Source organism: Aphelocoma coerulescens, chromosome 2, assembly GCF_041296385.1.
Source record: "Aphelocoma coerulescens isolate FSJ_1873_10779 chromosome 2, UR_Acoe_1.0, whole genome shotgun sequence".
Taxonomy (NCBI): Eukaryota; Metazoa; Chordata; class Aves; order Passeriformes; family Corvidae; genus Aphelocoma; species Aphelocoma coerulescens.
In genome coordinates this window covers 43,178,193-43,195,426 of record NC_091015.1, presented here as the reverse complement: position 1 = coordinate 43,195,426, position 17,234 = coordinate 43,178,193, and the positions used below count along the sequence as shown (strand labels likewise).

The 17,234-nt window shown below is 40.3% G+C and overlaps 1 protein-coding gene across 2 annotated transcripts in view; it reads left to right on the top strand.

The window, feature by feature from the left end:
- Positions 1 to 17,234, top strand: part of JAZF1 (JAZF zinc finger 1) — a 189,618-nt gene that overhangs the window by 30,314 nt on the left and 142,070 nt on the right. Inside the window, exon 2 of one of the 2 annotated variants that reach the window (XM_069007192.1) lies at positions 8,745 to 8,843. The exons of the other annotated variant lie outside the window; for it this stretch is intronic. Within the exon in view, the coding sequence (XP_068863293.1) occupies positions 8,837 to 8,843 (7 nt within the window). The 5' untranslated portion in view covers positions 8,745 to 8,836. The remainder of the gene's footprint in view (positions 1 to 8,744; positions 8,844 to 17,234) is intronic. 2 annotated transcript variants of the gene reach the window in all.

The window sequence follows — 17,234 nt, the reverse complement described above, 5'->3', positions numbered from 1 at the left end:
GCTGTATCCTCTCCGTGCAGCACGTGGTGCCAAAGCTGCCCACTTGACAGTCGCTGGCAGCATCTGAACTTCTGTGATGGGGAAGGGGACGGAGGTGAAACCTCTTGACAGCAAAACAGGCTTATTAAACGGCGGGTGACTGTACAGCCCTCATTGCCAAGCTCGCTTTGCATGAGCTCTTCGCCTTCTAGGGGGCAGCTCCTCCCAGCTCCGTGTCCTCAGCATCAGCAGAGTGGCCCTTGAGTAGTTTGCAGTACCGCCTGGTGACGCGCCCTTCCAGCGGCGTGTCGCGATTATCGTGCTCACCCGTGTCCCTTTCCCCCCGTTTCCCTTCGCCGTCCCTTTCCCGGGGCGCTGCCGGCGCGGAGGGCGCGGCGCGGGCGGGGGCGCCCCCGCGTGGCGGCCGAGGGCAGCGCCCGGCCCGGCCCGGCCCGGAGCAGCTCCCGCTCCAGCTCCCGCTCCAGCTCCCGCTCCCGCCCCGCGCCCAAAGCCGGGAGCTCGCTTCCCAGCTGCCCGGCGGGAAGCTGCTCGCCCAGCGTTTAGCTGTGGCCGACAGTAATTTGGTTTTTGCTTTTTGGCTTCGTAGTTCGTGAGGCGGCAAGTAAAGAAAAACACCGTTAGAGATTTATTCCCTTAGCTTTCCAAACAAACGGGTCTCACAGAGCGGGAGTGTGTAATTTCTGTACTTTGGAATGCTCGTTATATTTTGCCCTTGTCTGATTTATTGCAGTGCCTGTGCTAGGTATAAATATTAAAACAATTTATCATAAATTGAGCATTGCAAAGGCAACATCTGTTTTAGATAACAGATTTTTTTGAGGCTAAACTTTCACAGTACAGTTCATAAACTACACATGGGTCTTAAATCCCTTTCTTTAAACTCAGGTCTTTCCTTCTGTTGTTGAGTGGGCCGACACTTGCAATATTTAGTTGAGTATTCATAAATTCTGTCATGGCTTCAGTGTATGTTTTTGGAGCTGTAATGTTAAAATTCCCCAGCTAATGTGTGGCGTGAGGATGCACTTTCAAATGGGATAGCTGGGTCCCTTGCTACTTTCTGTCTCCTGTGGCTGTGATGCCATTTCATGAGGTGTTTCTCTCCTAGACTTGGTCAGAAGGGCAAGTACCATCATTGTGGTAGGGTTTATGTAGCTGTGATACCACCACTAAAATGACACACCACTCCCCAGTTCTTTAGTTACACTGATAACATTCTAAGGAGAAAAGCCTCATGGAGTTTATTAAACAGAATCACAACATGTAGCTTAAAAACAAGGTAAAGGCCTTGTGCCTGCTTTACAGGAAAAAATGGGCAGATGGATTGACAGTTCAATATATTACGTGTTCTTCTTCAGATTTGAACTCCTGTAATAGAACAAGTGTTTCTGTCATACTCTGTAATCCTGCTCTCCCTTGAGATATCTTGAGAAACCTCAGAAATGGCATATCAAAATTGTAAACCACAAAGCATAACCCTTAATACAGCCCTGGGGCAAACCTCTGTCTTCTGAATTGCATGGCACAATGGAGATCATAGAATAAAAGAATGTTTTGCCTTGGAGGGTTTTTTCCTTCCTTTTTTTCAAACTAGTTCTAATATTTACAGTATCTGTGTTCTCTGCAGATTTAATTGAGTCAATTAAGATTCTTAGGCTCGATTCCCCCAGGTATGGGTTAAAAGTCTCTATTTTTTTTTTTTCCCCTCCTTCTTGCCAGCTGGTGTTTCTTGTTCTTCCCTGGTTACAGAGGAAGCAGCTACCTGGGATTTTGGTACAATTTGCAAAGTTCCCTCTATTGCAGTGAGGTGATCTACTGTGCAGGCAAACATGAATAACACCTGACTTCACTTGCCTTTTATGCCCTTTACAGTGTTTCACCTCTTTGAACTGTGTCTTCTGTGTTTTTTTCCTATGTGGAAAACAAATCCCTTTGTTTTTCAGTAGTCTTACCATCATTGCTGATTAAGGGGAAGATTTCTTCATCATTCAAGAGCTGAAGTGGGCATGCCTATATTTCAGCTTTTGCCATGCTTAGCTCTGTTCCTTATCAACACTATTACCCAAGAGCTAAGTTGGTATATTCAACCCACTGTTGCTGACCATTGGTGTTGACGCAGCAGACCTTTCTCAGGCTGGCACTCTGAGAGCCACATAGTCTTTTCAGGTACTTCTCTGTTAGTGGTATCTCTCACTTCTTATTTGGCTTATTGCTCTGCGTTTGGGCCACCTGAGAATGCCCAGGTACACCCACAGACTGCATTTTCATGTGCACTCAGACATGCACCAGGCTCCTGTTGAAGTGTAACTGTCAAAGGTTCAGCTCTGAGGATGTTTGGGTGGCATCCAAGTCTCGTACATCAGATGGAATGCTGCCAACGAGCATTTCCTTGGAAGCCCAGGGTGAGAAGCATCGTGACTCTGGGTACCAGGAACGTTTTCAGTACAGGCAGACAAAAAAGCACTTTTTCTTCACCAAGATCAGTCTTCATTTGGCATGAAAGCAACATTGTTCTTGGTGTTGCGCTTCGCACGTTGCTCGTCTTTGAATGATTATTTTACACCAGTCATTGTATTTTCAATATGTGCTCTTAGAATTCCATGGCTACTTGACTGTGACAAAACAAATTCACATCTGGTTCTCAAGAAAGTGCTGATCTAGGTATTGATGCTCATTTGGATTACCTGAACTGACTGATGGTTGATATGACAAATTTAGCTGGCAGTAATGTAACTTTTAAAGGAGTATTGGTGGGAGTCCATGTCCTGACTTTAATCCCAAAATGAGCATCTAAAAACAGACCTTGGTGGTATTCTTAGTTTATCCAGTATGTCCAGGGAATAGTAACAATAATAACAATGGTGATGATGATGTTCTTAACTTAGAGCCTTGTTTCAGAGGCCGTGTTAATGCCTTGTTTTCTGTTACTCTATCTGTGGCTATAGATTTGGGAACAGCTTGCTCACCCTGAAGTTCTTGTATAGGCAAGACTGCAGAAGATACTTGGTAAGTTTGTCACTGGGTTGGCAGGAGAAGCGGATGATAACCCTGCTCCACACAGGACCACAGCAAGACTCGGTGCCCAGAAGACCCTTGGCTGTGGTTGTTGTATGTGTAAAGACTCCAGGTTTGCCATGTTCTGGCTTGAAGTGGTCTTCTGTACAAACATTAGCTACTCCTCAAATATTGCTAGGGGATAGGTGCTGCTTTGGGACTTGCTTGCTGTGTGTAACCTGGCATGGAAATCAGAAGGGTTCCCAGCCTCAGCATCTACACTGTTTGAATACTGTTGTCAGTGACAGCTGTCAAAGTGAACACACAAAGGTGCATCTCTGGAGGATTTCTCCTTTTTATGGTTATGGTTTTTCACTTTGGCAAAGCTGAGCTGCTAGCAATCTCGACAATCTTTTCTCACCCACATAGAATAATAATATACATTGGCAAAAACCTGCAAGATCATCAAGTCTAACTGACAAGTCCACCATTAAACCATGTCCATAATGAAGATTGACATAGCTTTACAGCATATTACAAAAAACAAAAACAAACCCTGCCTGATTTTGAGAAAATGATAGACTGAAAATGTCTTTATGTGAATATCAAGCAGCAAAATCTGTACCATCTGTTTAGAGCTTTAACTTCACTCACTCCCAAATTCGCAGGAGTGAGACGACTTCTGGGGAAAGAGAGGTGTAAACAGTGTGTGCAGAGAGTATGTGTGGGAATGCACAGGGGGAAAGATAAACATTTGCAATCAGGTACTGCTGTCTTGTGTGCAGACATTCACATGTCATCAATGACATGGGAATGGCTGAGAAGTGTGGTGAGGTTGGATGGGTTTTGCCTGCTTAGAGTGAGGCAGGAAGAGGTTCGTGCCTGTGTGATGTGGGTTCTTCTGACTCTTTTTGTTGTGGTGATATCTCACGTCAAGAGAAACCATCACCTGTTGCAACTTGACGGCAAATAATATGCACTGTTCAGTGGGATTTCCTAATCTGTCAGGTTTGCTTTAAAATTTGCAAAGCCTTTTTTATTGATTCATTTATTTGCTGGTTTTGGATTCCTGTTGCATAAGGGAAGTCTCAGCTCTTCCAGGGCTGACCCCATGCTCTGGAGAAATGAGTTGTGGGGTAAGAATTTCCTTAGCTTGATAGTGTGTTTGAGCAGCAGGAGCTTCAGCTCTGTTTGACATGCTTCTGTAGATAATCCCAACTCAGAGGCACAGATAAAAGTGACTGTGTACAGCTGTGATTGATGTTTAGGCTTCAGACTAGTATTAGCCAGCTGTCTGTTCATCCCTTGACTGTAGCAGCTGTTTCAAGTTTGAAATTTTTATTTAAAAAAACCAAAACCAAACTAACATGATTACTGATACCAATATTTGATTTGCAGACCAGAGAACTTCACAATGTTGATCCGCTCTGAGCCTCTTGCACAGCACTGATTACAGGACTTCTTTACCCTAATACTTTTCTGAAAGCATGTATCTTCTGATTTTGAGCTTAATATTTCTAGTATCCAGTCGTCTTAATACTCGTTAAGCTCTTCCAATGGTTTATTTTTGCTATAAAAATCATGTACTTTATTAAGAATTTGAACGCCTGTGAATTAAAATTTGATTTTTTTTCTGTTACAGCCTTCCCACCCCACCACCCAGTAGCTTATCCACCTTGATTCCTTAGTCTTTAAAAAAATATTTCCCTCTCCACCATGTTGTTAGTGTTGCAGGCTTTCCAAAGGTGACTTCTAGCCAGTTTTAGTTTTTTTCATGCCGATTCCCATCAGCAACATTGTGCCATTTCTCTCTGTATCTCAGGATTTGTATCCTCAACAAATATGTCAGTAGTAACTTTCTTAATAATGTAAACCTTTAAAAGTCACATAATATATGTCTAGGGTCTGGTGTGGCAGTACTGCTTGAAGCCCATCTGCTTGTGATGACTCCTCACTTACAAGAACCATTTCACACTTGCAACTCTCCTTCTGTTTGTTCAGTTAGTGAAGTGAATGTTTGAGTTTAAAACTCTGTTTAAAAATTTATATATGCTGTGGTAAGATGTTAGCTGAGTAACTAGCATTGCCAAATGTTAGGGTAGAAGATTTAAGATTTCATGATGGGCAGTTAGTTTTTTGCAGGTGAAAAGGAGATGTGTGTGTGTGAGAAAGAATGAAGAATTTCAGGCTGACAGCAGCGGGGTGAAGCAAGTAGTTTTAGGCACCTTAGTTGTCTTTGATAGAGAAATAATGTGGTTTTAGTTTCTTACCCAGGAAGAGCTTTGTTTCCCTTCCCTCTGTGCTCGTGCCTGGAGCAGAGTCCTCAGTGGCTGTGTTCCGTGCTGGTGGTGGCCAGGAGCTCCTGGCTGAGCTGTGTGGTATGTCTGTGCCTGCCTTGGCTGTGACAAGACAAGGAGCAGGCAGAGTAGTCAGGCCCTTGGCTCAGGCTGTCCATCCCTGCCTTGGCTGCTGCCAAGGAGAGCAGCCACTTTGCTTCATGTGCTAGAAGAGAATTGGTGAGTCTGGTCTCCTGGGCTCCTTGTTCAGAAAGAACTGCAGTCCATCCCCATCCTTTGGGGAGGAGGAGGGGACATGCAAACTGTGGGTGTGGAAAACATTGTATTTGGTGTTTAGGCACTTACCCAACAGGCAACTGCATTTTGGTGGTGCCAGACTTGTGCAGGCTGCTTTGGCACTGCTTGTGGAAGGTTTTACTTTGACTGCTGCAGTGTTCAGTATGTCTGGCTTAGGACAATATCTGTGCCATCAGATCTTCACTTCTGTTTGCTCAGGCAAGAGAGATGAGCACCTTTCAATGTACAGCCCTTAGGACAAGGCTGCTTGCTGTTGGAGGATACTTTTTGGGGTTGCTGGTTTTCATTCTGTACTCCCTGTTGTACATACCTGGATATCAGCAGAAGAACCTACTGTGGAATTTCATTTGTGACTTAAATCCCTGACTTTATCTAAGGAAATTTATTCTCAAAGCGGTTAGACAGCTATTCGGTAGTCCTTAAGCCCATGTTGATTGGCATTAGTTATATTATCTTTCTTGATATTTTTACATATAGAATGCTGCTTTTGTCAATGCCAGGGTCAGGTTAATACATTAATTACCTGTGCTACTTTTCTTTAAATGCGTTGTTTGAGATTTTTTAAAACTTCTATGTTCTTTGACTTGTTGAAAAGAAGTTTCATGAGCCAACATGAAACAAAGGCCTGAGATACTGCTGCAGGCCAATTCCTTCCACGTCTCCAATGAATTGAGCTGCTGTATCTATAGCAATCAGGAGGGTTTCCAAAAGAAATTTCCTGAGTACTGCTTTGGAGAAGAGTATTTCTAAAACAAAATAGCTTTCTGCAGAGTTTCCACCACACCATCTCTTGGTAATATCCATGCATGTTGATACAGGAGAAGCTCTCAGTTGTGTCGGGCCGCATGGGGTGGTTTGTCACACTGCTCCTGTCTTTGTGTTTAATCCCTGATGCAGTGTGGCATGCTGGACTGGACAGGAATTGGCAGTCACTCTGTGGCCTGTGTGCTCCTGTCTGTGCTCACTGCTTTCCCTCTACTGCAAATGCAATCCCACTTCTTCACTTCATATCAGTGTCAAAGAACATGAATGCTTTGGACTGTTTTATGTGCAGCGTAAAGAGACTGAAGAGAACTCTTACAGTATTTGTCAGCTTTAAGAAGGTGTGGTTTTAAAATCTCTTCATGTTTATAATTCTGGAGTTAAGAGCAGCCATGTGTCCCATTGCCAAAATCTTACTGTAGCTGTGAAAATTAAAGAGGTGTTAAAAAAACTTTCTCCTTGACATGCCAGGGGAATAAATGTTCTTTACATAGGCACAGTTCTCTTCTGTAGCCCCAGACAGACATGTTTGTTTGCCCCATTACTTTCTGAAAATACTTGAAGATTATTTATTTTTCAACTAAATTAGGATTAATGTCTTTTAAATTTATTTCTACTAATGGATGTCATGTGAAATGGCTTGGCTAGTCAAGACATTGTTTAAAAAAAAGAAACTTCAAAATACCATCCCCAATGGAATTAATAAGACTGATTTCTGTGTCACTGTTAAATATTTTTAATCCTTAGAAACTCACATGCATTCTTTTAAAAAGAAAACCGGAACAAATATCAAATAACTGCCCCAGAAAACCAACAGATGTTTTGTTAAGGGGTTTGTATGAAGATTTTTTTCTATTTCAAGTTTTGCCTTATTGCCATTTGAATTATTTCGACAATTTTATTGATTTCTTTTAAACCTTTTGTTTGAGTGATTTATAATTCTCATTTTAAAAAATATCTTGTGAACAGAAGCTGGGCATGTTATTTGAACTCTAACTTAATTGGGCAGCAAAATAAAAGAAAGTTTCTGAGAGTTAAAAAGATGGGGGGTTTCTGTTTTGGTTTTGTTTGTTTGTTGTTCTGTTTTTCCTTGTTTCAAAACATTACTAATTGATACTGTTTTGATAATGATGGAGTATTGTGAAAGGCTCATGACATTTTAAATGATTTAAGCTTATTTAAATTGCCACACTACCTCCTTACTCCCATGTCTCCTTCCTCCGTCTCCCTTTCCCCATTTTCTGTGACTTCCTTGGGATTTTTTAATATCTTTTTCACCAAAGTGCTGTCAAAGTAGATGCTCAGCTGCAGCAGGTCTGGCAAATACACACAAACTGATAATGGGCCTCTTATAATAAGAAGTAGATTCAGCTCATGAATTTACACTTGGAACTAGAAAAAAAATCTAATTTTCAGTTCAAGTGTTGAATGTAATGAAAAGCCTTTTTCATCAGCTTAAACCGCAGTCTAATCATGGTGGATTCCAAGTTCATCTCAATGAAGTATGTAATTTTTAAGCTGCAGAGCAGAGGTAGCCCTGTTCTTACAGCTTCAGATGTGAAGGTCAGGTGGGTCATTTTAGAAGACGTGCCCTGTCCAGGGAAGAGAAGCTTTTCAGAAAGCTAAGGTGTTTAGAAGCAGGTGAATAATCAATGCTCTGTCTCCTCAACTTGTGTGTTTAATCTTTACAGAAGTGTGTGGAAATAAAGATTTCATATATCCTCCTAAACAGTGTAGAAAAAAAAGTCCTAGATAAAATTGTGCCATGTTCATACTTTAAACTGCTTTCTGTATACTTCCAGTTAGCTTTTGAATAGCTTCCTTTCAAAAAAGCAAAACTTTGCACTTCTGCAGGTATGGGGAGAATTACCTGCAGCTTTAGAGATTTTGGGGTTGAAATACTATGCATCTGAGTTTTGGACCATTTAGTGTGAATTAAGGCACTTTCAAAATCTAATGGAATCAGGAAGTAAATAGTATTGTGTGAATAATGTGGCTAAATACAGTTTTGATCCATCCTCCTTTGGTATAAAAACCACCAGTGCTGTGGAGAAAAAGATTTCTGTGCAGCAATTCCTCTGGGTGCTCTTGGGGCCTTCTCAGGCATGCAGAGGCTGGTGCCTCCGGATTTTCATGGCTTGCTACCTCAGCTAGCAAGGTCATATTTTGCTTGGCCATGTCCACATACCTTGTAATCCTATCTCTGGTGGCCAGCATAACTGTAGTGACACCTGGATGGCTCTGACATTCACATGGAGGACATAAGGTGCTTGGGGCCAGTGACACATGCAATGCTTTTTTTTTTGCCTTTTTTTCTTTTTAATAAATTACTTTAAATTAAGCGTTATACTGGTCTTATTATTGCTTTCATTCCACTGCATTTAATTCTCTTCATAGCAAAGTTACTGCCACTTTGAGGACAGAGAGGGAAAGACCCATGGTGGTAAAGCATTTACAGCACAACCATCAGGCTATTTTCGACTTCTTCCATGAACGGTAAGGTGATGTACTTAAAAGTAAGAGAGAAACATCTTGCCTGCTGTGGGTTTGGTTTGGGTTTTTTGTGGATGAAGTGAAACTCTTCCCCAAATACCTTAACAGTAGTATCTTTGACTAGAGTAAAAGGTGGTGGGATATGAAAACACTCCTGCCAAAGAATAGAGCATGCTGGGAGAACAAGTGTTTGCTGGTCTGATAGTCGTCCTGAGCAGTGGAGAATAATCTGTCAGTTCTCAGCTTTTGTATTTCAAGTTGAAATGTATTCTAATTAAATTCCTTCTCTAATAGTTGTGGCTATCACAGCATTAGTTTTATTAAGTTAAAAGCTTAAGAACACAGCTTGCAGATCCTACTTTTGAAATATTATTCTTCATGTGCAATGTTGGATTGTCTTCATACGTTGCTGATAGCCTTAGCTTTGCGGGAGAGGAGAAAAGGAATTACCCAGAGCTTCTTCCCCACATTTTACTATCTGAGGTAAACAGAAATCTCTTCCTGTGCTTTTTAGGATAACGTGTTTCTGTGAAGTATGACCATGTGTCTCCAATCATTGCCTTCATCTCCAGGCTATTGCTCTGCTTAGCCTGGATTGGTGGCCCCTACCAGTGTGCTGGATGTTGCACCTTGTTGCTCAGAAGGGGAACTTTTTGCACAGGTCTGCAAAGTGTTATCTTAAAAACATGTTTTTTCATGCCTGATAGATCAAAACATGTGTGCTTTTTCATAATGATGGATTCTTGTATTTTACTTATTTTTGCTTTTCAGCAACCCACTTAAGTTAACAGTGTTCTTTATAATTCTTTAATGGTCATTTTAGAAAGGAATCTTTTTTTCCTTTCTTTTTTCCTTTTGTTAAATTTTTTTTTTCTGTTACTGAACTGCCTGGATGTTCAGTTATAAAATACTAATACAGCGACTGAAATTCATGTAACATCGCTAGCAGTTTGTCTGCTTTACAAAGATTCTGTTGCATTTTTGCTGGCTGGAATTTTGAAGAAACATAAAAATAATAAAATAATAATTTTAAAAGCAAAAAAACATAACTTGAAAATACTGGAACATATTTTACTGAAGTGGAAGAGGCACTAAATGAAATTACTTCTGGCAGTAATTGAAAGACATGTTTCATGTTCCACTAGATGCACATGGCTTAGGAAAGGAAGTGCATTTTTGTTTAGTGTAGGAGAGAACTAATATTAAAAATACTTAAATGATTTTGATTCAAGTTGAGCAGCTTCATTATTCCTGATACCTTAAATACCTTCACCTGCTTGCAGCTTCAAGTGCATATGATTTGTTATTTGGGAATTGTCTGTTGTAACTAAATTTAGAGATATTATTCTTTAAATGCTTGTTCATTGTATTAAGCTTAGCCTTCTAAAGTCATTTGTAGCCATCTGAAGATTAATGTCTAACATCTCTGCTCCAGCCTTGGTAGCAGAACTTGGCTTAATGTTGAAAAAATAGATGACCTTCCCACGTAGCTACAGAAAACTTGAGAGACACAGGAAGAAAGTTACATTAGACCTTTTAGGTTTTTAAAATGTTCAAATGTTGATCATTTAGATTGGGAAATAACGCAACAGGGAAAGACCCTTAAGATCGAGTCCAGCCCTTAACCCAGCACTGCCAAGTCCAGCTCTAAACCATGTCCCTAAGTGCCACATCTGCACGTCTTTTAGAACTTCCTGGGATCGTGGCTCCACCATTTCCCTGGGCAGTCTGTTCTTGTGCTTGCCAGTGCTTTCAGTGAAGAAACTTCTGCTAATATCCAATCTGAACTTCCCCTGGTAACTTGAGGTCATTTCCTCTCATCCTGTCACTTGTTACTTGGGAGAAGAGGCTGATCCCAACCTGGCTACAATGTGCTTTTGCGTAGTTGTAGAGAGAGTAAGATTGTCCCCCCCAAGCCTCCTCTTCTCCAGGCTAAACTATTCCAGCTCCCTCAAACACTGCTAATAATATTTGTGCTTCAGCCCCTTCAGCATGTTTGTTGCCCTTCACTGGACAACACACAGTTAGTGGCCCAAAATATTGCTGACATTCCTTGTTCATTGTGGAGGGTAGAGGGAGTTCCCAATAGCAATCCTGGGACAAAACTTTATCTGGCTGGATGTGTTTTTATGAGTACTGGGGCTGACTTCATCTTGCCTGCAGATTGTCTGTGCAACCTGGGAATTGTGCAGCTCTGAATCCTCGAGCCAAGCATGGTGTTGCCCTGTAATTTAGGGGCTGAAGCACCAGTGCTGGGTGCTCCTAAGTTTCAGCATGGAAGTGCGCTTAGCGGAGTGTGCGCAGCCTTGTCCACATCAGTGCTCAAGTGGTGACATGGGCGCCTGGGACTGCAGAGCCATGTCTGGATTTTTTCCTCAAGATGGGGCATGTGTCTGTGGAGTAAAAAGGCAAAGCAAAGCTAGATAGCCACAGTGAGTCGGTGAGGGAAGCACACTGCATGTGGACTGCTTAATCAAGTCTTTCAAACTACTCTGAAGGGATTTCAGAAGGAGCTTTGATGATATTTTCAATTTGGAATCAGGGGCAATTTCTTATTGTCCTTTTGTGTTGTTTTGAAAGAATCTCTTGTCCTGGTGAGAGTATCCTGTTGAAAGCATCCATCTGTCTGTATTGCTCATTTTCTTATTTTTTTATTGGGGGAGGGAGGGATCGCAACATGACTGGTATTAAAATAATGCATTCCTAAATTTCTGTGGTTAAGGCTATGGGTGTTAGCATTCTTTGTAGCTTCCAAAAACTGAAAGAAATATCGGACATGGAGTCTTGTGAACAGGTGGAAATACAATTCTTGACCTCCCCTCGTTGTATGTTTTTATATTCTGGGATAATTTGCTGGATTATCCTTTCTCAGGGAACCAGTTGTTTTGCAGGTTTATATTTCCTGGTGGGATTTTGTTCGGGCGACACCTTGTGCAGTTTAGTTCTTTTCCCACAGTTAACGCTCCTTGAATTAAATGTGTGCACGTGTGGTTGCCCAGAGGGTGCAGGATCCTGGGCGAAGGGATCCTGACCCCCGTGTTGGGGTCTCTCCCGCCGGGAGCGCGGAGCGGCTGCGCTTCCTTGGGCGCAGCAGCAGAGGGCGCTGCAGGGCAGGGGATGGCCCGGCGCTGCTCCTGGCGTGCCTCCTCCCGCCCCTGATTTCACTGCTGCCATACATTGAAAGTTTTTAATTTCATGTAATAGATGTTTTATAATAACTATATATTTTTGTATAATATCATATATTATCTTTCAAAGTGCTGCTGGATACTCTGGTCCCTAATTATGTTAACTCTCTTTTGGAAATTGCAATTCTGTTTACGTGCTGATGCTGCCCAGATTCCAATTTTCTGTGAGGCTTCTAAAAATAATATGTAATTATTCATTAAAAAAACCCAACGCTCTATTTACAGTCCAGTTTTAGGACTGGTAGGAGAAGGCAGACTGGGCAGTTAGGGATGGTGCCATATGAAAAGCCTTAAAATGCCTCCAGTTTGTTCATGAACAGAGCCAAATGTATAGTGGGTTTTTCTGTAGTCTTACTTCCTCTAATTACTGTAACTACCTTTGAGACTATTTAAATTGGAAACCGTCTTCCTTCCTGTGCTGCTCAGTATGGCTGATTTTGAGATTTACTTAAGTAATTGAGAAAACTGTCTGCAAACCGATACCTTTATTATTATTATTATTATTAAAACATGATTTATTTTCATGAAACTTAACTGACTAAGTCTGACTAAGCAATTGAGTTTTAAAATGTGCAGAGTTACAGGGGAGGGTTTTGAGGATCACTTGTATCACACAATCACTTGTGTTGTTAAACTGCCTTACTGGAAAATCAAATATAATCATTTCAAAATAGGATGCTATTTAAAAACAGATATGGGGTTTTTTGCAGATTTCCATAGTTGTTCCTATTTTACTTATGTAATCAGTATTAGATGATCTTTGTCTTGAACATCATGAATCAAGAACATTTAAAATCAAATGGCAATGCTTTAGAGCCAAGAAATTGTGAGATATTGCAGATTCTAAGAATCTGTTCCTATGGATACTCATGAAAGCAATGGCTTTGGCATTTTTTAGTGAGCTTTGTTTTAATATCCTGTGTCTTTCTACCTACATTTTATGATGAGGTTTGACTCTGTGTGTGGCACTTCACTAATCCCTTGAAAGGCCAGGCAGTTGTAGCAAAGCATGTGATTCAGAGCAGTTTTCTGCATATTTAAATATGTACCTACAAGTTGCTCTCCTCAGTTCACTGCTCACTTGTAGAAGCAAAGAAAGTAATTTTCTTTGAGATACCTTTTATGTCCCTGTCTGCATGCTGCACTGCTATTTCATTTTGCCTGCAAAGCAATGCCTTCAAACAAGTGAAAGTATGCCATGTTTAACTTCAGATTATAGAGTCATATAGAGTCATGGGGGGGTTTAATTGGCACATAGAATTTTACTTTTGTTCTGGTTTCAAAAATCCATGATTTTTTTTCCCCCCTAAGCTCAAATCTGTGCAAAAGCTTCAGAATGAGCAGAGGTTGCAGCTTAGTTGTGTTGAAATCATGTCCAGTGATGCCTTCTTGTAAATGCTATTAGACTTTTATAGGTTGTTGAGGTTAAATTTCTGAGTGGGACTTAAAAAAAGTTCAGAATACAAATCTGTTGATTGAAGAGCCTGTTACACTGAACTGGGGGCATTGGGAAGCAGAGAAGTGTGTCTCTACAGTCACTGGTGCAATGTGTTCTCGGCATCATTGCTTTGCTGTGAGCTTTCATCAGAAGCGGCTCAAGTCAGTCAGACCCAAGGTCCCTGTTAAGCAGCTTCATTGTCACAGGCTTCATTGGGGATGCTTTTCTGGACAGTAGGAATGGGAAAAGCTTTTGTGGATCCTGCTGGAGAATATTCTCAGAGTTGCGTGCAGTTTGTGGCTCAGGACCTTCCTGAACCAAGTGCTATCTCTGTATGGTTTACAAGTAGAAAATTTAAATTAACCAGTGCTGCTGTGAGAATGTAAAATGAACCTATGTCCATGGTTCCCATTTTCCAAAAGTAAAGCCTCATGAGAGAGAATGAGTTTATAGTATGGACAAGAAGCTTGGGGCCATACAAAATCTCAAGACTTTTCAGGGGGCGGGGGCACGATAATTTTTTGGCTGCCCAGTTCTCCAGGTCCATGGCAATACCACTGCCTACTGAGAAAATCCTGGTGAGAAGGCGTGGAAGTTTCCTGATGCCTCTGGAAGCAGCCTGTGTGTTGCTCTCTGTGCTCAACTTCAGGCTGAGTTTTGGAGGAAGTGTCACGCATGAACACATGTAAGAGGGCAGGACAGTGCACGTCAGTGTGCGTGTGTACACACACAGAAGACTCTTGTATGCTGCCTGCAGTATTGTCACTTCGGAAAGCCTTCCTCCTCTGACTAAAACCACAGGCATTAGCACCATTTTCCTACATGCATCTCAATAAAACCATGGTTTTTAGAATCAGTACAAATGGGGTTAAGACAGCTTGATTCAAAAAAAACCCAAACATAAGTTGTCAGGTAATTTTAAAAAATTAACTTGTTATGGAAAACATACAACAGTCTAGACTTTAGGAAGAATGGTGAATAACATGGCTGCATTTTAATTCTTATCCTACATTTATATATAAAGACTTTGAAAACCAACCCAGATTTTCTGATTTCAGAAAAGTTTCACTCAAGCCCAGCTACCCTTGCAACTGAATTGGAAATTCTTTCTGCAAACTTACATAATAGTTTCTTAGTTTTCCCATTGCACTGCTCTGACAAGTTGAAAAATAAAGACATTGCTCCTGTGAATGTGTATGTATGCAAGTAAAAAAAAAAGTCTATGCAGGTTATCGGTCGGTAATAGTCAGACCATGGAACAGCTGAAAACATGGAAACAATTTCCTCCCTAATTTGGGCAGATTGGAATGCATCCCCAAAATCCAAACGGAAATAGTAAAATTTAAAAACTTTTTATTAGTACCTAACCCAGCTGCACCTGGCCGGCCTAATTGCCTTCAACCTGGTCATTACTCAAAGGCATGAAGTTCAGCCACCAACAGCACTTATTAACGTATAATAGGAATTTACTTGTAAAACAGAATTATTGGAACGGTGTGATATCATAAAGACAGAGGTGCTGACATTTTAGATTGTTTTATATAGGGATGTTGAGTTATAATTTAGGAGTTGGATATTCTTTGGGTGATTAATCATTCTTACGTATAACTTTAAATGTCTGGTGGATAGACATAGAATTAATGTTGGCAATGACCAGCTCATGAAGCATGCTTATGTGAATAAGGTCACGTTTGGTTTCTGGACAATCTACTTCTCCAGCATTTTGTGAAAGGTTGGTGCAAAACCTAGAAATGCTGAGGCCGCAGTTTAATGAAATGTTTCAGCAAGACAGCCCCTCACTGATTTCTGTAAAGATGTCAAAGCCTAAGCCCGTAAAAGTGCCTGCAAATTCTCCTCTTCATATCAATGGTGTGAGAAACTGAATGTATTAATTCTGTTGGACCTCAAACTTAGAATCTGTCAATATGATTCCAGTGATTGATGGTTACAGACTTTTACCTACCTCATAAATATAATGTGCCTTGATTACAGAGGCACTGCTAGTGCTGCCATAGTTAGTTATGTCAGCACTTCCATTGTAAACCCTGTTTCTTTAGTAGTTTATAACTCCATCATAAAAATTCACTCTTGGATGAAATTTATACCATAGGCTTCTAGACTGTAAGCAAGTCATTGAAAATGCAGATATACTTAAAAAAAACAAAACAAAACAAAAAAAACCAAAAAAAACACTTGAACAAAGGCAAAACCCCCAGACTTGCTAATTTTTTCATGTGTGTGTGTTATTTCTGTAGCTGAGAAATTACTTCACTTTTGAGATGAAAGGTTGCTGCCTTTTGCTCCCTAGTGGAAGTCAGGCTCTGTGTGGGTGTCTGTATGTACGCACACACATACATGAATATACTTCTGTCATAAATATTTTTAAAACGTGCAAGAACTTTTTTTAAAAAAGCTTGTAGTATTAATACCTTGAAGTTTTTTATCCATAACATAAACCAACACTAAACACCAATTTATAGATAAAATACAATTGCTGCAATGGAGCATGACGGTCAAGGGCAAGAGCATTAAAAACATATTCAGTTAAATACAGGGATTTGGGTGTGAACCTCACCTGGCATAAGTTAACTTCAGTAAATATATATAGACTTCTGTGACCAAAATACCACGTGATCCATGTGTGATCTTTTTTAAAAGGATTAATCGTTTAAAGCTTGTTTTAAGCCTCTGATGTGTTACCTTAAAACAAATTTTTTTAATACTTTAAGATTACTGAAGTAAGCCTCTAGCAGGTAATGTTTTGTGTTCCTTTTGTCTAATGAAGTAGAACAATTGTACAAAGGTTTCTGTGCTTGGTGGCAAACAACTCTATAAGATGTGGATTTTCTTAAATTTACAGTAGACTTTGAATCCTCTTAAATGCTTTTTCCTAGTCATTAATTCAATACTATTTTTTTTCTGTGTTTTGAGGGTTTTTTAAAAAAATACCCATTGAGGTTAGGCTTGAGCTTTTTTCTTGCTTTTGCACATTGTAAAGTTAGTGTTTGGATATCAAAGAGAACTGAAAACACTGGTAACGTCTGTTTCCATATTCCAGCCTGGTGATACAGTAGATAATGATTGGACCTTAATATGTGACATATCTTCCCAATGGGGCTGTAATTACAAGTAGGGTAAAAACTGGCTCACTACCATTGAATTAGTTAATGTGTCTTAAGTTTTATTAATCTTTCCTTGCTGTGCATGTTATTGCTTTTCAAAGACTGATGGAAAAACGAAGGAAAACTTCATTGCTTCTTTCCTATTGCTAGTTAAAACAAAATTAGATGTCTGGCTAGCTATCATTTTTATGAATTATAGATAGAAATAGCTGAGAAGGAATTAATTTATTTCTCTAAGTACCTTTACAAAAATCTAGATGAGCCTAAGATGAGGGTTGTTTCTATTACTAAAAGTCCCACTGCTTCCACACGCTACAGTTTTTGAAAAGAATTGAGCTAAGCTTTTTATTTAAAGGTTCAAGTTAACCTCAGATGAATACCTTCACTTGATTTACTGATATTACCTCTCCACTGTGTTCGCTTTTAGGTTTTTGGCGTAAAATTTCTAATGATTGGGAATTTTAGGAGCCTACAAGTTTTCCATTTGTAATAAGAATTGGAGCTGTGTAGCTTTGATTCTCTCCTCTCCCTTCCTCCTCCTCTTACCCCCACTCTATCTGCAAATAAAAAGACCAATCCTCCCAAAAAGCAGCTTGCATATATCAAAGAAGGGACCTGGAATCTTAAATAACTTCATTTATGAAAC